The sequence below is a fragment of the Bombus bifarius genome, unplaced genomic scaffold (genome assembly GCF_011952205.1).
Source record: "Bombus bifarius isolate JDL3187 unplaced genomic scaffold, Bbif_JDL3187 scf7180000008199, whole genome shotgun sequence".
NCBI lineage: Eukaryota > Metazoa > Arthropoda > Insecta > Hymenoptera > Apidae > Bombus > Bombus bifarius.
In genome coordinates, this window is record NW_022884505.1 from 4015327 (window position 1) to 4033526 (window position 18200).

At 32.8% G+C, this 18200-nt stretch overlaps 3 protein-coding genes across 3 annotated transcripts; 2 read left to right on the top strand and 1 right to left on the bottom strand.

The window, feature by feature from the left end:
* Positions 1–136: 136 nt before the first annotated feature.
* LOC117210328 (pyrimidodiazepine synthase-like) lies at positions 137–2322 on the top strand. Its single transcript, XM_033453269.1, has 6 exons — positions 137–448; positions 868–1025; positions 1114–1278; positions 1404–1536; positions 1612–1727; positions 1800–2322. Exons 1-6 carry the CDS (start codon positions 424–426, stop codon positions 1920–1922), a joined length of 720 nt encoding a protein of 239 aa, XP_033309160.1. The 5' UTR covers positions 137–423; the 3' UTR covers positions 1923–2322.
* LOC117210324 (mediator of RNA polymerase II transcription subunit 23) lies at positions 2076–9521 on the bottom strand. The gene is made up of 12 exons (XM_033453259.1): positions 9172–9521; positions 7726–7792; positions 7140–7384; positions 6942–7074; positions 6688–6870; positions 6325–6609; positions 4107–6249; positions 3784–4023; positions 3540–3699; positions 3187–3474; positions 2907–3113; positions 2076–2808 (listed from the first exon to the last, which is right to left on the bottom strand). Exons 2-12 carry the CDS (start codon positions 7768–7770, stop codon positions 2670–2672), a joined length of 4068 nt encoding a protein of 1355 aa, XP_033309150.1. The 5' UTR covers positions 7771–7792; positions 9172–9521; the 3' UTR covers positions 2076–2669.
* A 107-nt stretch (positions 9522–9628) lies between these two features.
* LOC117210330 lies at positions 9629–16528 on the top strand. The gene is made up of 4 exons (XM_033453271.1): positions 9629–10356; positions 11671–11801; positions 15452–15659; positions 16073–16528. The coding sequence occupies exons 1-4, from the start codon at positions 10279–10281 to the stop codon at positions 16304–16306; spliced, it is 651 nt and encodes a 216-aa protein (XP_033309162.1). The 5' UTR covers positions 9629–10278; the 3' UTR covers positions 16307–16528.
* The last annotated feature ends 1672 nt before the right edge of the window (positions 16529–18200 follow it).

Consider the following 18200-nt stretch of genomic DNA (forward strand, 5'->3'; position numbering starts at 1 on the left):
ACTCCAAGTTAAAGATAATCATTTGTAGATAGTTTGTGTTATAATTGTAGTTAATAGTATTCAAACATTCGATTCGATCAATCGACTTTTGGACATGCGCAGATCTGACCTACTTTCTTTCAAAAAGAAATATACAATGAGTGTGTAACATTGCCGTAGGTCATAGGTAACTCATAGGTAACTGTTTAGAAAAGTGAAAATTGCGGAATCACTTTCCATACTAACTTTTCGAAATATTTCTATCATTCATTCCAAGCAGAAAAATTGACGTATGCCATAAGTCTTAATAAACAACCACGTGTCTGGAATTTCTACTGAAATTAATCATCGCATGAACATTTAAGTGCGATAATCATTTCAAACATTTCGAAGTATATTAAACATTTTATTGTTAGATACAAATCTAACGAAATACGAACAATTATGAGCAGTTTACATCTTGGAGCTGGTAAGTACATACTTACATTATACATTCTGTGTATTTTTTAGACTTGTATGTCTTCTTTAGTAAAACATGAGTTAAACTGTCAATAGTTATTATTATATTTTTCTCCTTTGAATTTATAAATTTATATCACAATTAAAAGTTTTATTGCATATATATTTTATAGTAATTATAAATCAATAAAGTATAAAACAGTACTTTCAATATCAATAAATATAATAGGTGCTTATAAACATTTATGTAATTATATTTTGAAAATCTTTCTTGAAGGCAGTGATTATTTGCATTCTATTATATTATTTTATAAAATGCAATTTTTATATCGTTACAAACAATTAAGACATTCTCATTTGTGGCTTTAATTGTTTGAAATTATAATTTAATTTTATTTTGTACATAATTATATGGAATATAACTTATAGATTCTCAGAAACCAGCAGAAGTGAAAGGACAAGTTCGTTTGTATGGTATGAAATTTTGTCCTTTTACACACAGAATTCGATTAATACTTTCTTATAAAAACATTCCACATGATACTGTTAATATCAATATCAGGAATAAACCAAAATGGTACTTGGAAGTACGTATATTTTTCATAATTTGTTACTTATGTAAAAATCATATTATTAACTTTGTTTAATATCCATCATATTTAATAATATTTTTAGATTCATCCAGAGGGTAAAGTTCCTGCACTTGTTGATGCTGATGGTAAAGTAATCGTTGATTCATTAGTCATAGCAAATCATTTAGATGAAAAATATCCTGAGCCTTCCTTATATAATGAAAAAACAAAAACTCGTGACTTAGAACTGTTAGATCACTATTCCAAGGTAAGAAAGTTCACCTTACAAATTTTTCCTCTTATACGCATGATGCTTTAGCAAATAATTATTTAGAATTTATAAAATGATTTTAAAAAAATAGTCATTTACTTTACCAATGATTTGCCTTTCAGCTTGTTAGTATTTTCTCAAACTGCATTCATAATAACGATAGCAGACCGCTTAAAGAAATTGTTGCTGAATTTTCATCTTTATTAGTAGAGTTTGAAGAGGAACTTAAAACTCGTGGAACTGTGTATTTTGGAGGTTTATAAATTAATTTCAGATCACAAATAGTATGAAATGGAAAAATATTGATTCTATTTTTTGTTATTTTATTAGGAGCACAACCTGGTATGTTAGATATACTTATGTGGCCATGGGTTGAACGACGAAAATCTCTATCTCTCATTTATGGAGAACCTACAAATTTCAATGATGGAAATTTCTCTCATTTAGTAAGTTCAAACATACGTGGAAGAATAATCATGTTTTCTAAAATGTAAACTAACTTTCTAAATTTATTTTAGATGAAATGGATGCAACAGATGAAGGCACAGCCATTTGTACAAGAAAACGAATGTTCACATGAAAAATTTGCTCAGTTAGTCAAAGATTTGAAAACTGGAAATGTTGATTTCGATAAACTTTAAATCCTTCAATTATTATGGTAACGTGAAATTATATTACTTTTGCGATATTATTATGCGATAATAAGTATTTTAATTTTTATATATAACATGCACATGTATGTATATGTTGACACGTAATAATTTAGGTTTTGGAAATAATTATACTCAAGTTCATAAGGTATCATAGTAGTTATTTCATTAAATTTATCATGATTAATATCAAAATATATAGAGTAGTGTTTGTTTATAAATAGGAGCAATTACTACATAAATAAGTATGGAACTTTGAGTGTTGTAACTCATGCCTTCCACTACGACAATATACATTTATGAACCTGTTTAAAGTATCAATACTGCTTAGTCAGATGTGCTGTGAAAAACATGTGATAAACATCATAAATACACTGTTTTGACAAAGCAACTTAAATTTGTTGTCTATAATACTTTGCTGAAATACTTCTATTTTATGTTTATATGTATTATTTCACTTTATAACACGAAGATCAAGTCGTTCCTTATACAACATTTTACATATTTATATGTTTTTATACGTGAAAAATGCACTTTTGCATATATTTATACCATATAGAAATATAGAAATGAAATATAGAAAATATGGAAATACTTTGAGATTCAAATATTGGTTTCAGTATATCCTTCATACACTGTGTATGCAAGAAATATATTATTATAAAGACAATATGTACAATATTGAGATATTCAATGTTATCATGTATTCACTTCTGCATTACTAGTACTAGGGACGTCTCAGGAAGACTGAATTTCGTCTATATTTATGTGAGCAATAAATCGTAGTCTCATTTGTAAAGCAGGTCTTAGTCTTCGTATAATACATTCCACTTCGTTCTTCATCATATCCCCGACGAACATGTACTTTATATGATATCTATTGTAGTTAATATTAAGGTTAATATATTTAGAATAAAAATAATAGAAATATTTTACCAGATAATTATATCAAAATAAGTTGATAAAAAAGGATACAGTAAATCACAAACTGGGTCCATGTATTTTAGATGAGTTTGAACTCGATCGACTTGTTCAAGCATTTCATATAGACGAACTGTTAATTCTACAACACAATTCGGCCTTTCAGCATTAAATCTTGCTAAAGTAGGTCCAATTAAATGACACGCATATATAAATTGTTCTTCGCTATTTATAACTGGTTGAAGTTTCTCTTTAATAAATCTAAATAAAATTGGATTTTAGCACGTTATATTATAATTACTAAAAATATATAGTATTCAAAATTTAAACTTACTGAGGCATAGTAGTTATTTGTCCAACACCGGCATGATGCCACACAGAATGTGCCAATGCCAGCATATAACTGAATTTATTTTCTAATAAACTATTATGTGTGCTATTAAAATTAAATATTTGAAATGGAGTTAAATTACTGTAATTCCAATTAGCTAGACCTGGGCTGCTAATAGTTGCTACTAATCGGTCATGAAGGGCTGACCAATAACACTCTGGTAAAGCAGCCAATAGCAAACCCACACAATTTATCCATAAATGAATTTCATCTGACGGTATCACTGTGTACCTAATAAACTCGAAATTAAAAGGTTGAAGAACCTAAGTATATAGTAATATCTCATTGCATCTTACCCTTTTGCAACTACATCTAATAATGAATTGGCAACTATATTTGGAGCAACAGGGACAGCCATAAGTTCAACGCATGTAACATACAATGCATGTGCAGCAGGATTGGGAAATTCATTAAATCTCCAATCAGTAGCAGGAAAATGAGCTGTACCTGACATTGCTGAAAATTTCGACAGGCGATTATAAAATACTATTTAATAAAAAAAATACTATTTAAAAAATACTATTTAATAAAATCACCTACTTTCCACAATTCTTCGTACTAAGCGGATATAGTAATCTAATTCTGGCATCCATGTGACAACATCATCAGTAGATCGAGTCATGTACATTTGATAAGCTTCTGAGAGTGCCCATCCTGGTGCCCTAATTTCTTTTAAGGAACCTAAAACAGCTGCCACTAATCGTCGTTTCAGAGGTGGTCTGTCTCTTAATTTACGTTCATAATAATGTAACGTATTATAAAGGTACGTAACAGGTCGATCTAAAAAAATGGAACAAAACGAATCAGATTAATTCAAATATAAGGATTGTATTATTATCGTTAATAGAGAAGTGTATACGAACCATGGAATTTATATAAACATCCTAAATGTTCTAGCAATGTTTCTAAACTTTTTGACACAGCTGGTATTTCCAAATACCTATGTACAACGATATCGAAAACAGGCAAAAATCGTAAGCATACATTCCCAAAATAAACAGGCAAACTTTGATATTGACTAGGTCCTCCGCTAGTTTGTTCCATAATACCTTCTGGAGCAAATTTCTCTGGGAATTTTCTATGAAATGCAAGATGTTTTTCATGCCAGTTCGATTGTTTCCAATGCTCCGGAGAATTTTCTTTCACAAACTCTTGGGTTCTGTTTCTCAATTCAATAGCTTTTAATAACAATAATTGAATTATAAAAAAGCATACTTGCGCGTCACTGCCTTCGTGAGTCCTCAGTACCAGGCAAAGAATTAATCTATCAATAGTTACAATATTGTATTTCCATATCATATCGTTAACTGTATCTACACATTTATTTACATGTTGTCCACCCACGCTATTAGCAAATTCAAATACGAGATAATCACAGAATTTTCGAAGATGCGCCGACAAAGCTCGGGCTCCAATCCTTTCTAAGATTTTATACGCGATCGGACTAATTCGATCAGTTTCGAAAATAATCTTCCACAAAAGGCATAAAAATAGAGGTGGTGTACCAGGTACAGAAAAGTGTGCTATTATATCATTTTCATTACTCATAGAAGCCCAATTTCGATATTCTTCTTCCACCGCTTTCTTGATCTGTTGTTTGTTTTCTTTTGGTACGCTGTTTTGCTGAAAAAATTCGCTTAACACCGGAGGAAAACATTGAAGAGTGTGATTAGCCCACGAGTGTGGGGTATTCTGCATAATTGTGTTCAACAATTCCTTGCACCATGTTCCACTGTGACTATCTGATCCAGTTCCTGTAACGTGCATAGAACGTGCCAGCGTTAATACTAAAGCTCTATTCAGCTCCTCAGATTCTGCTGACACAAGAGTTTTAGGTTCTGATAAAAATCGAGATAATTGTGGTTGTACTTCAGCTGATCCCAATCCAGTAATTAAACGAAGAGCGGTGCTTTCCACACATAGATGAAGTTGTGTTTGATTAGTTTGTGGCACAGCTGCAAGGCTATGTAAATGAGACAAAAGTTGCACTCTATAATGCGGTTGTATATGATGCATCCTATAACTAAACATTTCCAAAAGAGTATATAATGTTCCCCATGCATGAGACTTGAAAACTGTTGGAAGCAACTGGCTGATGAAACCTTTGATGCCAAGACTTTCAATCTCAGTGTATACTAGTAATCTACTATAAGTTTCAACCAATGCTGGTGCCAATGCCATATTGCTTTTGGATTGTGCCGATTTGATAACGTGAGTAACGATGCTATGTATTAGGCTCATTTTAGAGTGAACAGTCAATGAATCCAAAATTGACATCGATAATGGCGTCGTTGGTCCACTTGCGAGGGCTGCGTTATTTTGTAACGTCTGCATCGGCTGCTGTTGCTGACCTTTTTGAGTACCAAGTATAGTATCTACTAAAGCTGCCATTGGTCTACCAAAATACTCTTGATTTGTAGAATACGCATTACATAGCAAAGCAATGCGGTAATCAGATCCCATACAAAGAGAAGTGTTAGGCATAACTAAATGTTGTAAAAATTCATGATGAAGTTTCAAAGTGTGTGGTATTGGTCTGTGAATATTGGAATGTTCTGACTGAGCTTTTTTTAGCAAATGTATCCATATACACGTAATAGCCATTTGATGTGTGCATAATGCTTGAGTATAATCCGGTACCGGTAACGGTTCCTTTTCTGGATATAGGAGGTCGTATAGTTTTAATACTGGTAAAAAGTTTGATAGTGGGTTTCTCTGAATACTTCCAGAAATGAATTGTAGCAAGACCCACATTAAGTGATCTCTCCCTTTCCTTAAGTCTCTTCCTGCTAATTTATCGTGTATTGCCATTACGATACTCGGGAAACAAGCGTACGAAAAGAGTACAAAGTATATAAGCTGTGATGAGAGATGTAACCATACATAATGATTTGCAACAGTTCCATCAGTTCCTTCTGCCGGTAACGTTTCATTTTCTGCACGTTCCATAGCAAGAATTACAAGTTCTACCAATTGCTCTTCCAAAGCTATACATCGTTGTTTTTGCTGTAATAGAAGCAACATAAAATTATTATATACTTATATTACCATATTACTATTATCTTATTATTATAAGCATACCTGTTTTTGTAAACCAAGCATCGAACACACCATATCCCTACTATAAGGTTGTTCTAATACATATCTCAGTAATTCAGTTTGTGGTTTGAGTAAATCCTCATCATAAGGCAAATTTCCTTTTAATGAAAATTTTAATGTTGTGGTATCAAGTACCCAAGGATTGATTAAATCAGCATATCCAGTATGTTCCACAACTGGTAACATCTTTGAATGTCCAACTATAGATACCATTTGCGCAGTATTACGAAAACTTTCAACAAAGTTTGAAAGCAATTTTGCTAATTTCTAAAAAAACAAATTATATTAGATGTTATTAAATTTAACAAAGTATGATAAGTTTTATCTTTGAATGAAGTAACATACCCAGTGTGGCCAGTTTTTACCATCAGGATAAGCCTTTTGAATTTCAGTTACAATAAAATATCCTGGTAACAAACAAGCATTTCTATCAAAAATGTATTCAATTACATTTTCCAAAGCTTTCAATTGAGGCTGAATAGATGCATCTAATCTCGATGGAATTGTTTGTGCTTTTTCTTTGCATCCCTATAAGCATATAATAAGCATTCATTAATTTAAATTTGTATTACTTTGAAATTAATTTTGCTGACACTTACCTTCATTATTTCTCTGACACCCTTGTAATCAACTCCTCCAATAATGTGCCGAATAAGAACAAAACATTCAACCCAAAAATCTTCTAACTGATATTGAAGTTTATCACAATTTAATATACATTCACACACAAGTCTGAAATTATATATATTTTACACATAATATTTTATAAATGATACCTTATTTTCAAATTGATCTACCTTGCTGGCAAAACATTAGATGTAACTAAGTTTTCAAGTAGTGACAATAATAATTGCAATCTCTTATGATTAGTCATTGCTGCTGCCATAGATAAAAATTGTCTTACTGCATTCTCTTGCTGTTCTTTGGATAAATTTGACATAGCAGATGATAATTCTGTTTGCCATGTTGCTATTTTCTCGCTTTCACTGTTTGGGTGATGCACCAAAACACAACTAAAAGCTTCTTCTATAGCTTCCACTTTCTATAGTAGATTTACAAAGTGATAAAAATAATTATTATTGAAATAAAAATATAATTTTAGATTGCAACAAGACTGAGAGGGAAGAATATAGAAATAATATGACTATTATTTTCATTAATACCATCTTCGATAAAAAACTATTTAGAAACAAGTGTGTAAATATCTATATTAAACAGATGTTTATTTAATCTGAAATAATTGTAATTATATAGCTGCAAAAAATTGAATCTTAACCTTAATCTGTTTTTTTAAGTTACTATAAAACAACAATAATAAATAATAAGACAGATAAACAGCATAAAATAAATGCATTAGTTAATGTACACATAATGTATACTTACTAAAATATCATTAACAATGGTAGTGATTTGAATTTCACTCGTCATCTTTTAGTTAAAAAATTTTATGCTGCAATAGAATAAAATCTATAAATCACCGTATAATAATTTATGTTTCATTTAGTTCTTTCATTATTTTTTTCAATATTCACAGTCAACGTCCAATAACATTGATTTGTAAACACAATTCATATTCTGTTTACGTTTGCATAACCTAAATTTGCATTTGAATGAAAAAGTATGATCGGTATCGGTAATATGTACTCGTGGTATGCACTGTCTCACACGCACATAGAACTTATACTAACAGTAAGTGTATAGTATGTATAGATATAGGAGCCTGCGATTAGGAATATACAGTACGGTCGTACACAGGTCTGGAAACTCCTACGGAGGGATAAGTCTTAATGACCGGACGATGTTGGCCAATCTGTCCGCAACAAGGTAACTGGATCTATTTGCAAGGATTCGTTGCACAACGCGATCTTGTGTCTGCACCTGCAATACTTCTGTATTATGGCGGTAAACCATGCATATACGCTCGGTTGGTAAACGAGCTGCAGCGTAGCTGCGGCTACCTGGCAAAGAATCTCGCGCAAAAATAAAAGTCGGTTTGAAGCGATGCTTTTTTTTAAATAGAAGCTTTACTTTAAACATCATGTAGTACGCAAGTGTTGCAACAATACACTATACTTATAGTTACAATACATATTATTATAATCATATCTATTTGATAATAATGTACTTCAATTCAATATACAAAGATCATGTATTGTGCCGAACTGTAGCCCAAATAAAAGTTAGTATTATAAAAAATTATTTTTATAGCGAAGAACGAGAATCTTCGTGGAAAATGGGTAGCATTGATTAGATAGGGCGTTAGGGATCGGGTTAGGGAATATATGAAAAATATTTTGAAGAATATTAAATAGTATAGTATCTAGTTATAAAATTTTTTAATGAATCAAAAAAAAAAAATTAAAAACAAATTTATTTTCCGCTATGATCCTCCGATAGATGCGTCTAATATATGTACGTACATACTATAAAAGCATTAAAAATACGTTTGATTTTGAAATTATGCTTTTTCATTAGAAATAATAGTATTTATTAATGAATCACATAATGAGTGTCTGTTTAAACAACCTTTTTTCTGTACCAGATGAAATAATGTACATGTATTTATTTTAAATAAATTGTGAAAAATGACGAGATGTAGTTTAGGTTACCTTATATTCTTTACCTTTATTGTACGCAGATATTGTTTTTGCCGCAGGATGGCGCTAAATGCAAAATCCTAACAAATAAATCGAGGCTCTATAGTAGCGCCATGGTTTGTAAAGCACAACTCTCGACATTAAGAGCCTTACCCCCACTACGAAAGTTCCTACACCTGTATGTACGACTGTGCATTAGACAAATTATAGCACGGAAATTCTCACGATTTACTTTGACTTCGCTGTTGTGATGTGGGCTGTGTTTCTCCAGTTTTCAGCTCACTTAACCTGACGTCCCTGACAAGTTTGCGACGGTACAAGCGAATCGTCTCATTGTATCGGCCTTGGATATTTAGAAAATCTGTCCAATATGGCAGAGGACTTACGCCTCCATTTCTGTAGATTATGCGTATTCATTCTATAGTAATCCTGCGTCCGCGATTTACCGTAGGAATTGAATATTCCTTGCCTAAAATTTGCCAGGGAATCGGGAACAATCTGGTAGAAACAACTATTTACACACAAGATATACACTTGCATACACGTTTTCGTAAAAGCAGAAGTAAAAAGGTTCATTTCGTAGATGCGGTTCTATCGAGAAAGAGCGATGTGATTGTACGATCTCAGCGCCTCTTCTCGAAATCAAAGCAAACTTTCATATAAAAAGAAAGAGACTCCTTCTTCTCTGGTTTTCACCGTGTTGTTGTAAAAAAAATCCACAGGGATATAAAAATAGAGTGCGTGAACGAGCTGAAAAAGCGATATAGGAATAGGAAGAGAATGCTGTATAAAGAACTATTCGTGCATATTCGCTACATATTCGTATAGTAAATATGTAAGTACAACATCGATCAACGAGCGGCGTTAGACACATACCTCATTAGATAAGGATAGAAAGCGCCTCTATGCAGCGTTCTATTCCTATTCCTATATCGCATACACGGTAACATATGCCTCGCGTACATTATCTTTATATTTTTATGGAAGAATCTGTGAAAAAAGAAATAAAAATATTGAGCAACCATGAATATATTTCACTTCATACTAAACCGATAAAGTAGATTGTAGATGACGCGAGTTCTTACCGTCGCGTGCCGCCACAGCGGCGAACATTTCGTTCAAATCTTTGGTCGTTAGTGTTTATGACAAACTTGCTTAAAAGATGTAAACCGCAGTTTGAAAAACACTTTTTAATAAGACTTTATGTTGAAAGATTCGTTACAAATATTTTCTATACTTGGGATAGATCTAATTACTGAAGGAAAAAAAGAAATCAATCGTATCTCCGATTGCGATAATTATATAACCTACATATACGATTGGAAGATTGAAGCAAAGTATGTTCTCCGTAAAGTCTAATGTGAAATCGACGTTGCTTTGTGGACCAGCAGAGTTGAGTCAATCTTTTATGTTTGAGGTAAATGAATCAAAAAATATAAACATTATAATATTTTGTACATACAAACGTAGTTCAGTAACTTAAAATAAATAGTGGAATTAGGATTGCACAGTGATAGAGAAATTTACGCGAACTGGATACAATATAGAATAAGATTTTTTAATTTCTTTTTCCAAAAAGATCAAAATTTAAATAGATTAGAGATACTTAATGGGTTATTAAAAAATTGTTTAAACGTTTACATGCAATTGCAAAAATTTATTTTATTCAAATTTATTTATTTATTCAAATTTATTTCAAATATTCGTGTCGATAAGCTATTGGTGTACAGTTGTGCATTGTTACTGGCCACGAGGAAGGATCAAATATGACCAATTAGCAATGCAAGGTTTAGAACAGATATTTTTCTTTGGCGTGAAATTACATACGTATTTATCTGTAGCAAAGAATTCGGATTACATCGAATATGACTCGATATCTGAAATTTTCGAAAGACTTGATAATTCTTGAATTTTAAACCTTCACAGATTTTTAGTTTTTAAAATTTCTATAAATCATGAATTTTTAAAAAATCTAGATAGATTTCAAAATCTTAAAAGTTTAATAGTAATTATTTTTTCTCCTGATATGTTGTTTTGTCCTTCATATCTTAAAATAAAGAAATCTATCAATTTATATTTAATATCATACATATTCAATACCTTTCAAGGTTTCAAAACTAAAATATATCGGTAATTTCAAAATTTATCAAAATTTTAAAAACTCAAGACCTATCAAGAGTTTCAATGCATTGAGGACAAAGTAACATACATGTATAATTTCTTATAATATTATAAATATTTCAACTTCTTTAAATTTCATAGAACTGTAGAATCAACATGGAAGAAATAGTGACGAAAAAAATATTAAACGATTCCTTGGAATTCCCTTGCGTAGCCCGAATGTTAATAAACAGAATTTGATAACATACTTTAAAAATGACAAATGTGAAACGTCGATCCGTAATGAGATAAGTCTTTCTAAGTATCGAAGCATATTTGAAATGTTTCCTCCGCCTCTCGAAGACGTACAAGGAGTGGTGGGGATATTAATGGCCAGTTAGCAATGCAGGGTTTTCGTCAGTTAGCAAGGCAGTGCTGTATACAATATATAGCGCCTAGAACATATGAAAATATACAGAAACATGATAAGATTGATACGTTGTTTCCAAATCTCAAAAGCATTCTAAATATTAGCATTAAAAGTCAACATTATTGCACGGTCGGTGCTCGTTATGGAACTGCTTTGTTAAAAATGGTATGGACATTTTCGGAATCGAGTTTTCCTTCGTAGGTAGCAATTTACTGGGCCGAAGAAGGACGCCGCGTCGTTTACATTACACCGACTCCTTTGGAGAGACTGCCGGCAGCCTGTCACGATAGAAGTAATCCAGCACCCGCGGCTTTCAAGCTGATGAGATTTATGTAAGCGGAACACTTTTCTTGCGGCGCTTCTGCACGTGCATCGGCCTTCGGGATTCGTTTCTAAAAAGAGCGCCAGATTTATATCCATTTAACTAAACTAAATCGCTTATTTTGAAATCGTTTGTTTCGCTTGAATTTTGAATCTCGAATGTCGGTTAATATATTGCGGACTTACTCACTTCGTTCTAAGATGCGGAGGAATTTATTAGTTCTTTTTGATCTTCTAAGAAGAAAGAAGATCGTGTCATGTTTCCAAAACTCGTTCATGGTCGTTTTGAGTCATATAGCAGCTATAAGACTTTTTTTTTACCATAGAAAACCTCCGTATATATGTTACGTGTATTATATAAAACATTTAGAAATTGCATTTCGTTTTTATCGCAGTGAGGCGTAATTATCCTGAATACACTGGTTAAATCTGAAATCAATCTGAGAATGTAAACAAAAGTTACAAGACATTTGCTGTAAACATATATTTACTAAAAAATTAGAATACAGCACGAAGAGTCACCTTAAGCATATAATAAATGTTAAAGATGATATTTTCTCACTGAATATTAAGACTTAGGAATGTAACGAATAATTGCTTGATACTTCTACGACCTCTGTGAAATATATATTTGCATTAAATATTTTGTAATTACTATATATATTTTCAGATTTATTTCAAACTTTATCAATATAACAATTGGTATCTCGTGATAATGCTAACGGAATCTCGAAATGTTTCGTATAACACAGACAATATACAAAATTTCTATAAGCATTCAAATGCTTTCGCGAGCTACTGTTTAATAACCGATGGAATCACAGTGAAGGATCGCAGCGTTACGCCATAGAATAATAATATGTAGAACGGTTTCGAATTCGAGAAGTTTGTTCAACGTACCGGAAGCGATAGATCAAGGAACATTAGTTACTTTACACGTCACACGCGACAGGTATTGACATTCTACGTGCATAAACTTATGCGTTGTTTAGAAGCGATCGTATTTTCAGAAGAGGCTGCGTTAACTGCACATAGATCACGCCAGAGAGGTTACTCATTCTCAGCTGCTTTATGTAGCGAACTACAATGAAATACGCAGTATAGTAGCGCACAAAGAACTTTGATTCATCGTTGAATAAATTTGCTTGAACCGAGTTACAATTTGCAAATATAGCGTGGTATAAATGTAACAATAAATAAATCGAACGCTTCATAAAGAATTGAAAAAAGAAGGACTATTTTCACGTATGTACGTACATATACGCATGAAACTTATACTTTCGTTATCGTTAATCGTTCGAAATTATCTTTGATTTTAACGTTTTATTAGTCATTTAACGAATAATACTTGAAACGATTTTACAGAAACAGCCTGCAAATTAGATTTGTGTAAAAAAATTATGTTTCAAAACTCTATTCTTGGCCGATTTTTCCTTGAAAAAATGATGCTTCTTCAGAAATAAGAAATTCAAGAGAAAATTCTTAATTATACCTCGGTCAATCATATCGTATATACGTATCCACACGGAGAATTAATACCAACAACAAGATGGAGATGAAACGCATGAAAAATGATCGATATCGTTTTCATTTTTTTCCAAGTCAATTTTAACTATGCGAACGCTTACGAAGCTAATCCTTCGCGGATAAAACGAGGCAGTTTCGAAACGTTTGTTCTTTCGGTTAGATAAACAACGAAGTCCGCAATTTTTATACGCGATTCATCGTGGCACCAGAAGCAAGAGTAAAATAAACGGTCGAACCGGGGTCGTCGCAAATCAGCTGCTTCCTTCTTCTACCGTTTATTTTTCAAAGCTGAGATTTTATCTGTCCACGCTTGAGGATTCGTCGAACCGTGCCTTCTGGCGAAAGAGGAAAATTCTCTTCTCTAACTGCGCCTCTTCACTTCACTTTGCTTTTTTCACATATGTAGGTTCCAGTTCATTTCTCTAATTATCTCGCTTCTTAGTTCTACCGTGTATGCATACACCAGATGCATACCTATGTATAGTATAGTTTCTACAAATGCAGAAACGTCGATCGAAATGCGGTGGCAATATCTGTACGAATTTTAATCTAGTTCAGGCTTTCGTTCAAATTTTAGAATCAATTTAATCAAATTAATAGTAAGCAACGACGCTTACTGCGTTCTCATTGAATCAAGAAATTATATATTTAAGTATCTATTCAATATACATATACATTTACTATTTAAATATCGCTATTTGTGTCGATGTTAGAGTCAGAAATCTTTCTGTTAATTTAGATTCTATAATTTTAAAGAAGCAAAGCGATCTTCTAATTTAAAAGAAGCTGCTAGATCTAACTTGTAATTAAACGAATTAACGAATCTGTAGATGAAAAAGAATGTTAAATCGAAACAAAAATTTGCAAGATTCTATACTTTGTCGAGTTACAAACAACGGTTTTCTTATTGCATACGGCTTTTTAGAAGTCGATCCAATGACGTTATAATATTCCATTATGCATAATTATGCGAATGCTAGAAAATAAAATCATTAGAGTCCAAAAAATTCGATATTTCAGTGTAATAATTCGTATCAATTAATCGTGGATCACTGATAACGTAATATATATTTAGATTCGTTTATTTAATTATAAAGAAAATTTAAATTTTGACAGAGATATGATTCGCTATAGATCTATTCGAGTACCGTTACGTAATTTTGATTTACTCTTGGTTGGAGTGCGCGGATTTAGACATTGTGTTGGATTTAAAAGAACTGACTGATTATATATTAGATTTACAAATGCTATAACGCTTTCACTTTTGGAAACGAAGTTTATTGATTTTGAAACAGGTTTACACCAAGGCAATAAACGAAACGCTATTTTACGTTTATTACGGCATCCATTTACTTGAGCTATATTGCTCGCGGGATGCTTGCGCCGTTTGTTTATTTTGCAGTTACCAATCATTCTCGATGCCGAATTTTTTCAATAAATTATTATATTCAGGTGGTCTTGGTAATCAGTTAAACGTTTCTGATTTTCCTTCCAGATATATATCTATCATTTATGTTACAAGTTACGAGACACGTTATTGTCTCTTAAATTTCAAGAAAAAAGCTTTAAAACAATATTCTCTAGACATAATTTCCTACTCAAAAAATACATACAATAGCGTAAGGAAAATATGGCTTATACATATACATACGCATATATGTAATGTAAGATGACAATAGTCACAAATAACATGTATAAAAATATATTCATAAAGCATAGTATTCTGATTAAGATAGCGTAATATAATAATTGTAATACTATGATTTTATTACTATTATAACGGTATAACAGTAGTATAATACATCGTAGGATTCATGCGATTAACTAAAAACAAGGCGCAAAACTTACTGATAGATGTTCGCTGCTTAAATTGATGGTAATTATAATGAAATATAGTAGCACGATAATAAATTATTATCACAACAACGCAATAACGATACAATGTATCTTAAGAAGGTAGGGTAGATACGATTTGGTAAGATAATGTAAGAAAATCCAAGTGGATCACATCTGCTTCGAACGAACTGCGATCATTCTGTAATAAGGTTGCATTACGCGCGCGTAGTGCAACAGTGAATCCGCTTTCGATTATGAAATCGAACGCAAAACGATCACGAAGAAATCAATACCCTAGGTACTTGGAGGACTATAAGGCTCTGGCAAAGCTGCTCGTCCAGCTACACACCTTCGCCACTTTGCCTTCTGTGCTCTTGATCGACGACTTCGACGCCTATACCGGTGGCTATAAAGAAAGTGAGGTGTTGCAAGATGTACACACTGCCAGAACGTGTTCTTTGATTCTCGACACGATGAATTCTTGCGCGCAAATCCTGAAAACCAACGTAAGTAGCGATATACGGTTTGCTGGCTAGAAGTATTAAGACATCTACTAATTACATTTACTGGAAATTTTACCGAGGATCACGCTTGCTGGAAGCTTCGTTGGAATTTCCTTCTTTTTTTTTCTTTTTTTGTAAATTGTATTTATCGAACGTTTTATCACCAATTAGAGTTTTTTGTAAATTTTATTGAAAATTACATCTGTCAAAAATTGCGGTATAGAACGCATATGATGCGAACGAGATGACAGATTTGTAGCAGAATAACTGGGAGCTAGAAACACTGAGATGCATTTAATACTTATGGCCGGCTGTGTAACTCGATGAAACGAATATTTGGGAAACAAACTATACCGATAAGGCAAGAAGAAATTATTAAGAAAGAATAAAGAAACATTTGTCTGTGTTTGCTTCAGGTACATGTGTGCGCCTGGTCCTCTTCCGCGATGCAAGACTTTAACCCGTACACGATATACTTCATCAACATTTGGAGTATAACAGACGAAAAGGAGAATAATACAATATTGCTGCAAAAATACATGCAGGAAACTCCCACTGAACAGTGTCCGACCTATAAATACTGTAAACTCGATGATGGAACGAGAGTGTTGAAAGAAGTTCTGTACGAAGCTACGAGGGAAGAATCTTAGAAATTCGTTTTGGGATTACCGTTAATTAATTTTAAGGATGTTAAGAATACTCAGTAGAATACGTAGTTAAGAAGAGTATTTTATGTAATATGATAATATAGCAGGATTTTGATTGGTCTAATACATTGAAACGATAGATCGTATTTTTGTTTCGCATTTGATATGTTACTTACATTCCTTTTTATATAAAAATCGTATTTAAATAATTAATAGTTGATTTACAATTTATTTATTAGCCAAACAGTCGATATTTCAACGTAACATAATTTCAACTTTTCTAATCATGTATATTTTATGAAATACATTCACTGTAATTTAAAAAGTATTATATGCTATAACAGTAAAGCGATACTCCACAAATATTCAGCGATACTCCCTACAAGCGAAATGTTGCAAGAAGGCAATGAAGTCGATAGTTAACGCACCAAGCTCCGTTCGCGCGACACTCTAAAAATCTAACACCGTCCTTGAAATGCGTTGAAGCTCCAAGACCGCTTGCAGGCAGCGCAGCGGCTCGTTTCATTTCTGTATACCTACGGCAAATTAGACTCGAAGAGGTTCAACGGAGAATTACATTTGCATAGAAGACGCACAGTGCTATAACCAGCGTCACTCTGCTTCACCTTAAAACCTGTCTATTAAACTACATTCCATATTCACGTTTTTACATTATAATAGATACACTGTCGTCCATAAGTACATATTAGAACACTTTCGAATTCATGCAAATGTATAAAATATAATCGTATATATATAATTAGTAGATATTGATGTAATCTATAGTTACTATTTAATTAGAATAATTAAAAGAGCAATAATTGAAAGCATATAAAAATCGATCCTGTGGAAATACCTGATTTAGATGCGTCTGTTCAACGTTGCGATGTTACAGCGATTGAAATATGTTTCTAGTCGCGTTCTAAGCGTTTATGTAGGTTTTATACACTGTCAGTTATCCATTACACAAGTCGATGCGAGGTCACAGCGATGCTGATATGGTAATTTCTTTATTAGTTTAAATTTACCAAAGTATTTGATGACATAGATTTAACACGTTCTTCGATCGTAATTTTGGAGATGTAATAGAAATATCAACTTCTTCGGATTGTAGCAGCGTGTAGAAACACTTATTGGCGATAGTGTGCAGTGTAATAATTTTCTCAACACTGTCATGGATACGAGAAAATGTAAAAACGAAAGGAGAATTAACAGAGTCTAATTATAAGCCGACGAACGACTTTTTTATTGTCGTTATTCTTCAAGGCATAGAAAGGCTATAACAAACGACGGTAACACGGCGAAAAAGGCAAGTGCAGGGGGGCTTTGGATGTTGGCGTCCTATTGTCTGGTTCTTCTGCTCGACCAGGTCGAGAGCCCTTCTCGGGAAGAGCCCCCATATAGACTGAACCGACCACTTGTTCCGATCGGTCCGAAACAATCTGAAACTGACAGGACTATGGACCAGCCGTGGACTTCTCGCAGCGAGGTAACAAATGGAAACTTGGAGGTACCGTAAAGTCACCGTGAACGGGAAAATGTCACAAGAAAGACGCATTTTTTCCAGCTGACGATACACGGATAAGGAGATACACTAATATCATCGAATAGAATAGAAGTCGATGTATCGTAACTAAGATCCTAACTAACTATATCTATGATTAACTACAATCCTGGTGCGGTCTTGGAATTTTGTATGCCTCGATGAGATACATATCGGTAATGATTCTTTCATGATTTTCAGATCAAATTTAAGAAAAGGTTTGCAGCAATAAGGAGACAAAAGTGATCAGCATCTTAATGGATTTTCTGTTGGTTTACTCGAATTACTGGAAAATGGAGCTGCCTCCTTGCTACAGCAGCCACTTCAATTTTTTAACGATAGAAAAATACGATT

Coding starts and splice junctions, on each gene's coding strand:
- LOC117210324 (XM_033453259.1), bottom strand. CDS start 7,770: ATGACGAGTGAAATTCAAATCACTACCATTGTTAATGATATTTTA. Junction 6,610..6,687: donor GTAAAAACTGGCCACACTGG/GTATGTTACTTC, acceptor TTGTTTTTTTAG/AAATTAGCAAAATTGCTTTC. Junction 3,475..3,539: donor TTAGATGTAGTTGCAAAAGG/GTAAGATGCAAT, acceptor CGAGTTTATTAG/GTACACAGTGATACCGTCAG.
- LOC117210328 (XM_033453269.1), top strand. CDS start 424: ATGAGCAGTTTACATCTTGGAGCTG. Junction 1,026..1,113: donor AACCAAAATGGTACTTGGAA/GTACGTATATTT, acceptor TAATATTTTTAG/ATTCATCCAGAGGGTAAAGT. Junction 1,537..1,611: donor TGGAACTGTGTATTTTGGAG/GTTTATAAATTA, acceptor TTATTTTATTAG/GAGCACAACCTGGTATGTTA.
- LOC117210330 (XM_033453271.1), top strand. CDS start 10,279: ATGTTCTCCGTAAAGTCTAATGTGAAATCGACGTTGCTTTGTGGACCA. Junction 11,802..15,451: donor TTCAAGCTGATGAGATTTAT/GTAAGCGGAACA, acceptor TCAATACCCTAG/GTACTTGGAGGACTATAAGG. Junction 15,660..16,072: donor CGCAAATCCTGAAAACCAAC/GTAAGTAGCGAT, acceptor TGTTTGCTTCAG/GTACATGTGTGCGCCTGGTC.